This window comes from Aureobasidium subglaciale (genome assembly GCF_000721755.1).
Source record: "Aureobasidium subglaciale EXF-2481 unplaced genomic scaffold scaffold_15, whole genome shotgun sequence".
NCBI lineage: Eukaryota > Fungi > Ascomycota > Dothideomycetes > Dothideales > Saccotheciaceae > Aureobasidium > Aureobasidium subglaciale.
Genome location: NW_013566980.1, coordinates 116,285 through 129,130, shown reverse-complemented (window position 1 = coordinate 129,130; position 12,846 = coordinate 116,285). Strand labels below are relative to the sequence as shown.

At 51.0% G+C, this 12,846-nt stretch overlaps 5 protein-coding genes across 5 annotated transcripts; 4 read left to right on the top strand and 1 right to left on the bottom strand.

The window, feature by feature from the left end:
• Nucleotides 1–627: 627 nt before the first annotated feature.
• AUEXF2481DRAFT_6342 (uncharacterized protein) lies at nt 628–1,660 on the bottom strand (the record flags this gene model as incomplete). Its single annotated transcript, XM_013486737.1, has 2 exons — nt 628–1,427; nt 1,477–1,660. The coding sequence occupies 2 exons, from the start codon at nt 1,658–1,660 to the stop codon at nt 628–630; spliced, it is 984 nt and encodes a 327-aa protein (XP_013342191.1).
• Nucleotides 1,661–2,181: 521 nt separating this feature from the next.
• AUEXF2481DRAFT_41487 (uncharacterized protein) lies at nt 2,182–4,138 on the top strand. Its single transcript, XM_013486865.1, has 5 exons — nt 2,182–2,856; nt 2,912–3,035; nt 3,093–3,599; nt 3,652–3,761; nt 3,815–4,138. Exons 1-5 carry the CDS (start codon nt 2,647–2,649, stop codon nt 3,995–3,997), a joined length of 1,134 nt encoding a protein of 377 aa, XP_013342319.1. The 5' UTR covers nt 2,182–2,646; the 3' UTR covers nt 3,998–4,138.
• Nucleotides 4,139–4,357: 219 nt separating this feature from the next.
• Nucleotides 4,358–6,545, top strand: AUEXF2481DRAFT_41486 (glycoside hydrolase family 79 protein). Its single transcript, XM_013486864.1, has one exon. It carries the CDS (start codon nt 4,638–4,640, stop codon nt 6,279–6,281), a length of 1,644 nt encoding a protein of 547 aa, XP_013342318.1. The 5' UTR covers nt 4,358–4,637; the 3' UTR covers nt 6,282–6,545.
• Nucleotides 6,546–7,888: 1,343 nt separating this feature from the next.
• AUEXF2481DRAFT_30836 (uncharacterized protein) lies at nt 7,889–9,829 on the top strand (the record flags this gene model as incomplete). Its single annotated transcript, XM_013486811.1, has 6 exons — nt 7,889–7,894; nt 7,970–8,125; nt 8,172–8,201; nt 8,245–8,534; nt 8,572–8,674; nt 8,822–9,829. 6 exons carry the CDS (start codon nt 7,889–7,891, stop codon nt 9,827–9,829), a joined length of 1,593 nt encoding a protein of 530 aa, XP_013342265.1.
• A 1,136-nt stretch (nt 9,830–10,965) lies between these two features.
• Nucleotides 10,966–12,768, top strand: AUEXF2481DRAFT_300190 (uncharacterized protein). Its single transcript, XM_013486950.1, has 2 exons — nt 10,966–12,265; nt 12,351–12,768. Exons 1-2 carry the CDS (start codon nt 11,094–11,096, stop codon nt 12,658–12,660), a joined length of 1,482 nt encoding a protein of 493 aa, XP_013342404.1. The 5' UTR covers nt 10,966–11,093; the 3' UTR covers nt 12,661–12,768.
• The last annotated feature ends 78 nt before the right edge of the window (nt 12,769–12,846 follow it).

Below are 12,846 nucleotides of genomic sequence, written 5' to 3'. Positions count from 1 at the left end.
CTCCCATGTAGACTCTTTTGGCACTCGAACATACCGCCAATGGCTCAATGATATGTCTGAAGTTACATTGGATTACGGTCTCTGAATTCGTGCTGCAAGCATGATTCCTGTACGGAAATGATCAATGTTTGGTCGAGACGACCATGATATAGCACATCTTTGGTCCCACCTCTCGTCTTGTCAGGTTCAGAGTTGCTAGAGCGAACTACAAAAGTTTCTCTTGAGTAGTTAGGTGGCTGTAGTCACGATGGTCAGACCGAGCGGGATCAGGACCATATAAAGTGTGAGTTTCATCTTGTAGAACGGAACAAACAGCGAGGTGACTGCGAATGTTCTTGTGATTTCAGGAGGAGACTCGCTTGCTTTGCTTGAGCTTCTCATATGCTTGTGAGCTCGCTACGTGTGACACGTAGGAGATCGATCCCGGAATCGATAGGCCAGTGGAGGCTTGAGGTCAGCACGTGTCATGTGTTGCAAACGATACATTCGAATCAAATATGAAACTGTACAACCAGCTACCCAACATGGAAAATGCGAATGCAGCAATGAAAGTTCATAATTGGATTCCCAAGCGGGGAAAGCATGCCATTGTGTTTCAGTGTCATATGAAGACTTGTTGAATGTACACTAGGAACCTGTCAAGCTCTTCAGTGTGCCCCCTAAGCTACCCAGAGCACCAGTAAGCTTCGCAAGAGCATAAAGTGCATTGTTCTCAATCTCTCCTGTAGCAGCGTTGAGGCCGATCAGTACCGCTCTCAGACTGTTCTCGCCCAATATCACGCCCTCGGGAATAGTCTCTCCACTTTCAGCATTGAGTTGAAGAACCATGGCGCCTAGACTGGCCAATGTAGTCGGAACCTTTGGTGGTTGCCAGCCGAGTTCGTAGGGGAGTTTCTCTTCTTCGAACAAGCTGCGGACGTACTCCAATGGTGCTACTCCAGTGATTGGGTCACCCATTGTGGACAGGTAAAGTGCTGTCTCGCCATAAGAAAGGATGAATTGAACAGGGCTGTAACTGAAGTTGGGGTCTCTGGCGGCCTCTGTGCTGATGCGGTTGTATCTTGCCTTCGCAGCAACAGGTATGGTGGCATCTGTCATACCACTGTAGTAAGCAAGTACCGAGTCCCAGATGGTTTGATTGAAGGAGTGATTGTCGCCCGTGGTGGCGTCAGCGCGCGATAGAGAGCCATCGTGCTCTATAACAAAGTCGTGACGATCAAGCATGTCGAGATCGAAGTACAGGCCAGATGGCAAAGGATTGGGATTCGAGGCAATGCCTGCGGTACCTACGACTGTAGAGAAATCGGCACCGACGTTCAGGCCCCTCTTCAAGCAGTCGATCAAGATGGGGATGGTGTATCCTTTGCCGCTTCGAGGGCAGATGTCATGGTTCGCCAGCGAATTGAGACCAGGACAGGGAGAGCGAACTATTGATTGGTCAGAGGGACCTCTTTGTTAGGACGAGCATAACACTACCTTCTCCTTTTTGTGCTGGGTGCCAGGCTGGGTAGTTGCCGGAAGCACTGCTTGAGGTGCTAGCGGGCTCAGCTACAGGTTTGCGAGGGAGCACGCCGGCCTCCTTACGCATGTTGCCCATTCCCGGGAATGCAGAGGCATACTGAGCTAAAAGACCAACGAGTACAAACGATACAGACTTCATATTGCAACAGCACTTCAATTGACACTCGACTGGAACGATCACAGATGAGGAAGCACCTAGCACCTACTTTATGAACTTGGGACAGACTGACCAATTCCATGACGCTTCGTTTTGCCATTGGTTCGAGTAACAAAACGGGTTGTATGGTAAAAGGTTGCTCGTCACTGGACCGGATTTCGACACCATAGATCGTCACGGATCTGCGGATCAACAGATCTAAGGCGGCACGCTGACCATACTGGGCAATCGCACAGAGCGATACGCACGAAGGGATGCTGGCGATTGGAACGTGCTGTGTTGTGAGAGTTGGTGGAGGGCCGAATGCCTCGGTTGAACAGGTGAGTTCGACAAGTGTGACGAATAACAGAGAACATGGTGGCCGTGGAACGCATGATTTTAAGCTTAAAGCCGGTCTCCTAAGACAGCGCCCAGACATGACACTTCTGGAGTTTGTGTCAAAAGGCGTTTTCTGCCTCGGTCTGTTGTGTTTGAAGATCTGTCATGGCCTGTCACCATGTCAGCAATGCAGAATAGTAAACTCGTCAAGAGATAGGGCAAAGGGCAGCCGTTGATGTCGGGAAAGTGCAGCTGGTGGTACAAGAGCGGATGAAGCCGAAGACAGCAAAAGGCACGTGAGGCAATGTGGTGGGTGACAGGGCGCGTAATGGTCAAACACACGGACAGCAGAGGTGAGGATGAGTGCCTCCGGACTCTAAGAGACTCCTCTGCTGTTTCAGAAGACAGGAAGAAACACGATCCAAACTATTCGAAGAAGGTCAAGCATGATGATGGCATTTGATCTCTCCGCAAAACGCGGGTCTGAGCACGGTGCAGCGATCATTGGGCCCGAGAGTCGCGGGGACAATGATGCTTGTTGAAGGGAAGGAGCGAAGAGTCAAGCCAAAGCCAGCACCACCAGGGAATCCGCTCATGTCGAGAACAAGTGAGTGCGCATAGACGACTGGACTGAGCTGCAGTGTCCCACAATGGCAGAGGCCGATGCAAGCGCGGGGCCTCTGAACGAACCCGTCCCTTCTCACAGTCCCTCCGCGTCGACACCCACGTCAACCCAAGCACAGCAACCTTCTCCTGCCTTTGTCGCGCCCAGTGACTATCTACGCCCTCGCGAGAGGGCCCATGTCTCCAAGTCCCGAGGTCCTATGAGCCCCCTCGACCACGAGCAGCTCGATGGCCTGGTCAGTCGACCCCACCTGTCTGTTCCGTTGGCTCTCTTCTAACTCCCATCTCCAGCGAGCTATCCGCGAGTTCCTCAAAGTCCGCACAAGCTACGACGTTCTGCCCCTCAGTTATCGCCTTATCGTCTTCGATACCGCGCTGTTGGTCAAGAAGAGTCTGAACATTCTCATCCAAAATGGTTCGCATACGAGACCTCTCACCCTCCAATGACCTCTCCGGCTGACCTTCAAACAAGGAATTGTTTCTGCTCCGCTATGGGATTCCAAGACTTCGACCTTCGCTGGCCTCTTGACCACCTCGGACTACATCAACGTCATTCAATACTATTGGCAAAATCCCGATGCCCTAGCCCAAGTCGATCAGTTCCGACTCAACAGTCTCCGCGACATTGAAAAAGCAATTGGCGTGCAGCCCATAGAGACTGTCTCAGTACATCCTCTTCAATCCCTATATACTGCCTGTCGCCGCATGCTCGAGTCTCGTGCTCGTCGTATTCCGCTCGTGGACGTCGATGATGAGACACAACGCGCCATGATAGTCAGTGTCCTGACTCAGTATCGCATTCTCAAGTTTGTTGCCGTCAACGTGAAGGATACTCAAAACTTGCGCAAGCCTCTGCGAGACATTGATTGCGGCACCTACGGCAACCTGCAGACAGCCACAATGGAGACACCCGTTATGGATGTGATACATTTGCTTGTTAAATACAGCATATCGAACGTCCCTATTCTGGACAGCGATGGTAATCGTTTCTGCTCGCCAACTCAACGAGCACCTTGCTAACAGCCCAACAGGCGGTGTCGTCAACGTTTTCGAAGCAGTAGATGTCATATCGCTTATTAAGGGTGGTGTATATGACGATCTGAACTTGACTGTCGGCGAAGCTTTGCTCAAACGCTCTGAGGTATATACATCTGACGCTGCATCCCACATGTTCCGTGGCTAACACGCTTGAAGGAATTTCCTGGCATTTTTACTTGCACCCTCAACGACCGCCTGGACTCAATCTTCGACACAATTCGAAAATCACGTGTCCACCGTTTCGTTGTGATTGATGAGGACAAGAAGCTCAAGGGACTGCTTACTTTGAGCGATATCTTGGAGTACGTACTCCTCGAAGGCGAAGGAGATGAGTTATGATGAATTTTGGTTTTGATACCCATGGTAAGTTGGAGGCCTCCACGAGTACCACATTTCAGTTTCCTCTACAGACTATATGGAGAATTATTTGTACAACATCTTGCAGTTCAGTATTCCATTGCCGTGGGACTCAGTCAAGGATGTGTTATTTCCTGAAGAAGTTCGACTACTGCTTGCACGAGTCGTCGTGCGGTTAATATGCAGGTGTAGCAAGATGTTGTAAACGGTAAGAGGTAGCCTACGTTCGGATCGCTCGCGATCTAAGGATCTTCGAAGGAGAACACGAAGGTGCACATCATGAGGTGACACTGTGACAGCCGAGCACCTTTCCCCGCACCATTTTTCCGTCGATGAAACATGGTCTCTTACCGACAAGGAACATTCACCTACAAAAATTGTGCCCACCGGAGCTGAAGCGACCCCCCCTCGACGGTCCTGTCTGAAGACGGCCGGGTAAAGATCAAGAGATCGGCATGCTCTGCACTCTCTCCGCCAGGATTGCCATTGATTCGGGACAACGTTGTCCGGCCTCTCTGACCGCAGGCATGTATATCATCCCACATAGACGACGCTTCCGTCTGCAATGGTATCGCGTTAACTACCATACTTTCATGTCACGAGACTTTTCGGATCAACCAATATGAGGTCTGCTCCCATCCCTGCTCTACTTCTTACAGCCCGCCTCATTGGAGCTCAGCCTACTCATGCTGCGAACCATACTGGTGCTTTCTGTCTTGAGATACCCAAAACTGCATCTGGAGCATCAATTGAACACGATCCATCTTTCGCATCTTTCTCATTCGAGCCTGCCTTCTGGGTAGAGTTCTTTGGCAATTCAAGCACGCCGAACCAATTGGCCTTCAACCTTCTCAATCGTATCGTCGACCATGGTGGTCAACCAACTATTCGGCCGGGTGGAATTACGATGGACTCTATGATCTTCAACGTATCAGCAGGTGACCCTGTGCGTACCACGAATCTCAAGGGTGGTGTTTATCGGACGACAGTGGGACCTGCCTACTATGAGAGCTGGTCCAACTTCCCTGATGGCACCAAATTTGTCTCTACCTTGAACTTTGGCAACGATTCACTCGACATTGCTCGAGATATGGCAGTCGCCTCCGTGAAATACGCAAGCAATGACAGCATCAGCTTCTTTGAGCTTGGTAACGAGCCAACAAACTATCCGAGTTCGCGATGGAAAAATAGCACTCGAGCCTATGTCCAGGAATGGCAGAACTGGACGGCTCAGATCGATGCAGCCGTGAACTCGACCTTGGGTAACGACGCAGCACTCGATTTTGGTCGTGAGCGCTGGTGGGCGTCGTCGGCAACAACGGATCAAAGCGGTCTGGAAGTTCGTCCAGCTGCTCTGATTCCTGCTGGTATCGATTCTAACAATCAGGTGGCCGACTATTCCATTCACTCATACCCATTCTCGACCTGCGATCCAGCCAGAGCTGTGTTGGCGACGACTCAGAATATCTTGAATCAGACCGAGCTTGAACGATATGCGGACGAGGAGATATATCCTTCGGCCAAGGCTGCGCTCGATGCTGGCAGCCGGTGGATCATTGGAGAATTCAATTCCATCTCTTGCTCCGGAAATCCTAACGTCTCGGACACTTTCGCGCAAGCCTTGTGGGTTATCCAAAGCGAATTGATATATGCTGCACGCAATGCCTCTGCTGTTTACCTGCACCAGGGAGCAGCCTTGGTGTTCCAAAGCAGTCAACAGGTCAACTCTGCGGGCCAAGACGGTTCCCCTGGCTATTCGACCTACGACATGTTTTATCCTCGCGATAGTGACAAGCGTGGTCCAGCAAGAGTGTTGCCTAGCTTCTCCAGTCAGCTCTTTATGGCTGAAGCATTTGCGATGCCTAACACTCGTATCCGTCAGATTGAGACACCTCTGGGTGTAGATAAGGACTACTTCTCAGCATACGCGTTCTACGCTAAAAACAAACTCAACAAGCTGGCTATCGTCAACTCCAAGCCATACTACGCTAATTCGACGAGTGACTTCTCTGTGGCGCTAGACATCTCTAGTTACGCGCATCCGAAGAAGGGTACAAGAGCATGGTTGAAAAGACTGACAGCTCCTCATGTCGATGAAGGGAACGCCAATAGGACCACTTGGGCAGGTCAATCATTCCCTCAGGGCAACGTGGTGGGAGACCTCGCCGTAGAGGAAGTCGGCCATGATGGTATTGTCCATGTCAGGGGTAGCGAGGCAGTACTCGTTTTCTTTAACAAAAGAGATGTAAGTATGGGTGCTTGCTGATTGTCTGCGCTTGGGTGTGCCTTGTGTGCAGATATTCATATTCGCGTACAATGACCCCTCAAGTACGTACGGCCACAGTCAGCTGAAAACTGGGCATCCCGTCCGCTCTGCCATACATAAGCAGTTGAACGGCAGATTAGTACTACGGTGGGTGACCACGTGGGAATCCCTGCTGCTGTACGTTTTGTTTTGGTATCCCAATTTAGCAGCAAAGCGTTCTGTCTCTCCTTACGATGTGCCTTTTGTAGTTTTTGAACTGCTTTTTTGAAGCAATTACTCATGCGTGTCCTGCAAATCAAGCCTTCTTCGGCTTTCGGCTCTAGTTGTTCTCGGACACATGGTCTGCATACTTCGCATCCTGGTCATCTATGATAGACGATGATCATCCCAGTGTGTGTCATAATGGATGGTAGATGAGTGCCCCCAGCCTCTTGCCTGTGTTTCCAGATTTTTCTTCTGGATTATAGAGGGATGACGCAAATCAGATCACACAAGAACACGTCCTCGACATTCCGTTTGCAATTAACATTGTACCCACAGACCGGACTTTTCTCTGGTCTAGATTGTAAAAATCATGTATGGAAGGAAGATATTTTGTTGACAGTATGCAAAACGGTTGATGTTGTGAAGACCCTGACCTTAGACTGATTGTTCTGCATCGAGCATCTTGAACCAAATACACAGATTCAAAGGTCAAATATCACCAGATCGTATGCGCTTATTACAGACCATCGATCACATCTTCTATCATCAAAAATTCGGTGAGGCACGGGTATTATTTGTTTCTGCTCACAATGGCATGCGAACATAACCAACAGCTTGCGATGCCTATTGGCCCACAACGTGTCTGCCAACAACTCGGCTGGAGCGAGCGATCATCTTCGTGAAATCTTGGGAAGATGGAGAAGCTGCAAGAAGGTCCATCCGGATCAATGTGTGCTCGTCTGCGAGTCCTTGACGAGGGTGTCTCGATCTTTTGAACGGATGCCTGTCGAAAGCTCTCCCCACACCGTTAGGAAAGAGCTTCCCATGCACGGTTGCCTTTTCTGTGGGGAACCAAGGAACATGGACAGGCACAACGACAACGATTGCAACGGACGACGGTACAGAACTGCCGTCAAGCATACAAACTTAAATCTTGGGCTTCTACCGTTCATACCAACGTCTCTTGTCTGTGAAATTCACGAAAAATAGCGGAGAGAGTGATATCGATCGTGCCTGACAACCAAGCCACCCAGCCACCGAAGCGCCTGCAAGCGAACTCGTGTGTTGACGGAACACTCGGACCTGCTAGCCTTGCAGAGATCGACAGCGTAAGAGAAACAAAGGCTGGGGGTTGGCGTCTGCGGTCGACCATTGCTCAGCATGATTTTGCTGGGATGGCTGGTCCGAGGTTGGGCAGTACGTTCAAGCTACAGCTCATGTTTCGCTTCAGGTGACCGCCAGAGCCAATGAATGGCAAAATCGTGAGCAAGCCGACGTGAACGAGGAGGTGCAAACCACCTGAGTGGCTCAATGGCTAGGATTAGACCCTCGATAGTGGGTTACAGTTCCCACTAATCTATATATCGACCTGGGAACGGGCGGGAACACTGACAACAAACAGGATGCAGGTCGAATGAGAGGTCAAACAATCACCTTTCACTCTTCCCAATTTATTTAGTATCCTGCAAGACAAATCACCTTAGTATCTTCCTCCTTCGTACTCCGCTTTCCAACTTCTTTTCCAATCCGACAAGGACCTTCAGTTCGTTCTTGTTTTCCTTCCGAGTTGTTCAAGGACAGTTCGTGAGGTCTTCAAGAAAGAACACTTGACATCCACCAAGCTGGATTTTGAAGCAAGAGTAAGTGCATCCCGATATATTCAATGATCTGTGCAATCACTGACAGGAAGCTCTCAGGTCCCCATCCCTTTCAGTGGTATGCTTGTCTTCGCTGCCTTCAATTGATACCCAGCTCACAGTCTGCAGTCTTCCCGTCCACGTATAGGAACGATACTGTAACCAAGTCTACAGAGATCAAGGTAGAAGAGCAAGTCAAGCTTTCTAACTTGCACGGCGGACGGGAAGGTCACGAAACTCGATACACCTCATCCCAGGCCCCTCCGTCCCGCCGCTTTGAAGAGGAAATCAAAGTAACAGAAAAAGACCGCTACCGCCCTCTGGCGAGTAGAGAGGAGAACGTTTACGCCTACGAAGAAGAGCGTGCGTCCCAACCCGCCAGACAGACCAAAGTCAACATCGGACAAGACCAGTAAGTCAATGTTCCTCCTCTCCTCTTCCTCTGTCAGCTTTCCACCCCAGTATGATCAGCATCGCTCCACCGCCTTTTGCGTTTCTGAGCATCTCGCTTCGGCACGCGCGGGCGGAGCGGGCGGTTCAGGCACTAAAGCAGTGACATGAACCACCTCTCCACCCACTAGCGTGTTGCCATGTCAACTTGGGTACCCATGCTGCTCGTCCAAGCTTCTCTCGTTCACCCATATCCTCCTCTTCACCTGACTCTCCCTTCCCGCACCGTTGCTTCTCTTCTTCGCTCAGACCAGTCCCACTGATAAGCCCAGCTACCGAGAACCCTACCAACGTTACGTCGACGCACAGATTGACGTTAAGGACAAGTCCTACGACCATCATTACCGTACCACTCACGGTCCCGCTACCCATCTTGAACCAGAGATCGAAGTTACCAAGCGTGACTATCATCGCCGCACCAGCCCAATAGCTCAGGACTCTTACGTTCAGGACGCTTCCGGGTCTTACGTTCAAGGCTACCCCAACACTACATCTGTTCGTGACTACTATCACGCCTCCCCTACCCACGAAGAAGTACGAGTCAAGACCGAGACCCGTACTACTGTCGACCCTCCCAAGAAACGCAAGTTTGACATGGGATACTACGACGACGAAGGCCAATATCACTCTTTCCGTGACGGACTTCACCGCGCTGCTGACCACGTCCTCCACCCTATCCACGGACCTCGTCACCACCACCAGCATCACCAGCACCGTCCACACTCTGAGCCCGTTGGGGAAGTTATTGAAGAGCGTGAGACTGTGACTGCCATGCCTTCTCCTCGTCGTTCCGCTGGACGCTCCGGTCCTAGCAGTGCTGTCTCAATACCCTGCCACCATATCCGCATTGGTGATCTGCTGTATCTCCAAGGTCGCCCCTGTCAGGTCATTCGCATCACCACCTCTTCTCAGACTGGTCAGCACCGTTACCTTGGTGTTGACCTCTTCACCAAGCAGCTGCAAGAGGAGTCATCTTTCATCTCCAACCCTTCACCATCCGTGGTCGTCCAGCAGATGTATGGACCTGTGTTCAAGCAGTACCGTGTGCTTGACATCCGCGATGATGGCCATGTGGTTGCCATGACCGAGACTGGCGACGTCAAGCAAGGCCTTCCCGTCATCGACCAGAGCAGTCTGTTGCAGCGTCTCACCGATGCCTTTGACCAAGGTCGTGGCAGCATCAGGGTTCTGGTCCTTAGCGATGAAGGTCGCGAGCTTGCCGTTGATTACAGAGTTGTCAACGGAAGCAGACTCTAGATCTGCGCAGGTACGTTTGCTCTTGTTAGTCTCTGTAGCCACTAACTAACCATTGGCAGGAACAGACTACGACCGACTAGGACTGTCAACTGTCGAGACGACGCAAGACTGCAGCCGAAAACGTGAGAACGCCTAGATTGTTGACCATAAACGATATATGTAATGCCTTCCTTTGATAGTTTGAATGATAGCCGGAAATTGAAACGAGAGATTTGATCATACACACGAAAACATTCATGACTAGTGCACATGTGACGGCGTTTTGATCGATAGACAGGACTGACTAGTATATGAAAGGTCAGAAACCAGAGGGAGTAGTCGAATCAAACCTGATTTGCTATGCTCGTCCTCGCCGACTATGTCACTCTACGCGTCAGCGCATTCTAGCTCTCGACCAAGAATTCAAGAGGAACAATCAAGGCATGCCATGCTGTATTAGCCAAACCAACTTAATGATCTGAGGTCTGGTGACTATAGGGTCGTCCTCAAAAAGAAATACAGGAACGTGCCAGCTGCTTGCCTGACCTGTCGAAAGTTGGTACAGCACTATATAGCAGAGCGGACGCGTCAGCTGGTACCTGCTTCATGGTCGAGCGAAGCGACTCGATGGGCGCATGTGTTGCAGCAGCCATGTCGTGGCGATCCTGTCAGGTATTTCGGGAGGAAAAGATGAGCGAACCCAAGACCACGTTGGCAGATGCCATTGGGAATAGGCAAATGCTATCGCCCGCGTTGGCCACAGCCACAGAGGCAATCGGTAAAATTAGAAAGGCGGCCTCGGAGCTCGTCGCGGCCGCTTGGCCATCAAGGCCGAAACTCCCGAGTTTTGTGGGGTTGGAGGCAGCTCTGACGATGTCTAATAAACGGTCGACGAACCTCCGATGTTCGAAACAGGGCTGTCATCTGCTTCGACCTGTTCCAGCTGCAGGTTCCTGGTGCATGGACCTTGAAGAAGGTACCGGGAATAGGCGCTACTTGTTGCAGCACTAATCGGAGCAGTTAGATGAGTTGTCGCGTCGCATAGTTGGAAGCAGATTTGAAGCAAGAAATACCCAAGCTGAATTGAGTTGGAGTTGCTCAGAGACCGCGTCGTCATCTCGTGTGACGTAAAAACTGGTTGCGTGTTGTGGTTTGCCTGTCTCGCACCAATTCTTCCAGCTTCCAACTACAAACTACTTTACGTGTCTCGACTGTCTCTCGTTTTTCCCCCTCAATCTCAAACATCTCAATCCACTCCATTGACACGACAGCAATTCGACACAGCATGCTTTCCGAGGGCACAACATTAATCGGCGAGAGCGGCAAGAAGTACCTCACCGTCAGCTCGTTAGGCCAAAGCAACGTCTGGACAGCCGTTGAACAGAGCAACGACCCGAAGAAACCTGTCCAAGTCGTCGTTATCAAAGAGCCCGGCGAAGTCGACACGGAACCAGGATGGCCCAGCTTCCAGAACGAGATGGTCATGCATCAAGTCTTCAAGGACTCCCCGGGCATCAGACAGCAAATCGACAGAATTCCTCCTACCAAGGCCGGAGGCCCACCAATGATCGTTTTGGAGATTACAGAAACGACTCTCTGGATTGCACGCACGAAACGACCCATGTCTCTTGCCGAGATCAAGACCGTCGCCAAAGATGTCCTCATCGGCCTACGCGATGTCCACGCCAAGGGCCTTGTATACGCAGACCTCAAGCCTCAGAACATCATGGTTGACGGTTTCAGTGCCGAATCGGAAGAAAAAGACGACCATCTCAAGGCAACGCTAGGCGATCTAGGTCTCGTCATGGAACCCATGAACGGCAAAGTCCAACCTATTTCGTATCGTGCACCCGAAGTCTACCTTAAGGGCGACATCACTTCTCGAGTCGACGTGTGGGGTTGGAGTCTCATCTACTGTCACCTGCTAGAAGCCCGCACCCGCTTCTCCAAGACTGGTCTTTACGACGACCTTGAGACCCAGAACGGAGGCATGGTCGAAAGAGAAGAAGCCGTTAAGAGTGCTTTGATGAACGACTACAAGCTGCAAAACGACCCCGTATACGGAAACGTTCCCCTACCGCAAAACGACCCAAACAAACACAAGGGTGACCAATGGGAGCTTCTGCGTCAGCGAGGTCTGGAAGAAGGCGAAGTCGATTTCCTCAGATGGGTCTTGAAAGCCGACCCCTATCAGCGGCCGACTGTCAATCAGATCCTGGAGAGCGGATGGTTAGACAAGACTTCGGAAGAAGTTGTAGCTGAAGGTTTCACCCCTCCACAATTTGAACATCTGGAGTACGACCCAAAACGCGCCTCGCCAGACGAGTTTGCAGCACAGGAGAGGCAAGAGGCATCCAACAACCAACAAGACCAAGGCCAATACTTTGGGCATACTCGACCAGCGTTGACGGAGAAGAGATACCGCAGCGCAGAAGATGAGGTACCTGTCAAGAAGATGTACGTGCCTGATGACTCGTTGACGGCGCCGGCAGAGAAGCAGCAGCAGCAAGCAGGGCTTACCACTTCTACCCTTCCTACCCAGCCTGTTCAGACAAGCTCGTCAGCCGTGCAACCCACATCATTCGAACCTGTGCAGTCGAGCGCCACGTTACAGCCCACTCCATTCAAGGACGTGGGCACCTATCCCCAGGAAACTTCGGCCCCTATTACCTTCGGCGGCAATAGCTCTGTCCAGAGCAATGTGGCTGCTACACCGTTCAAGAGTATGGACACCACTGGAAGTACAGCCATTCCCGCGCAATTTACAAGCTCCACATCGAGCAACATGGATCCAAGTCAATTCACCGACGTCAACACCCTCAACGATAAATCGGCACCTGTTCAATTCATGAACATCAATGAGAACAATCAGTCGATCACCACTCAGAGACCTACCTTGAAAAAGAACAACACCGGTACCTTCCTGTCGTACCAATAAACTTTTCTCGATAAGAGAACCTTCCAAGAGGAGGAGGAAAGCATTATTAAGGGCTGAACTATTTATCTTTTGTAATCATTAGCCTTGGTCAGAGCAGAAG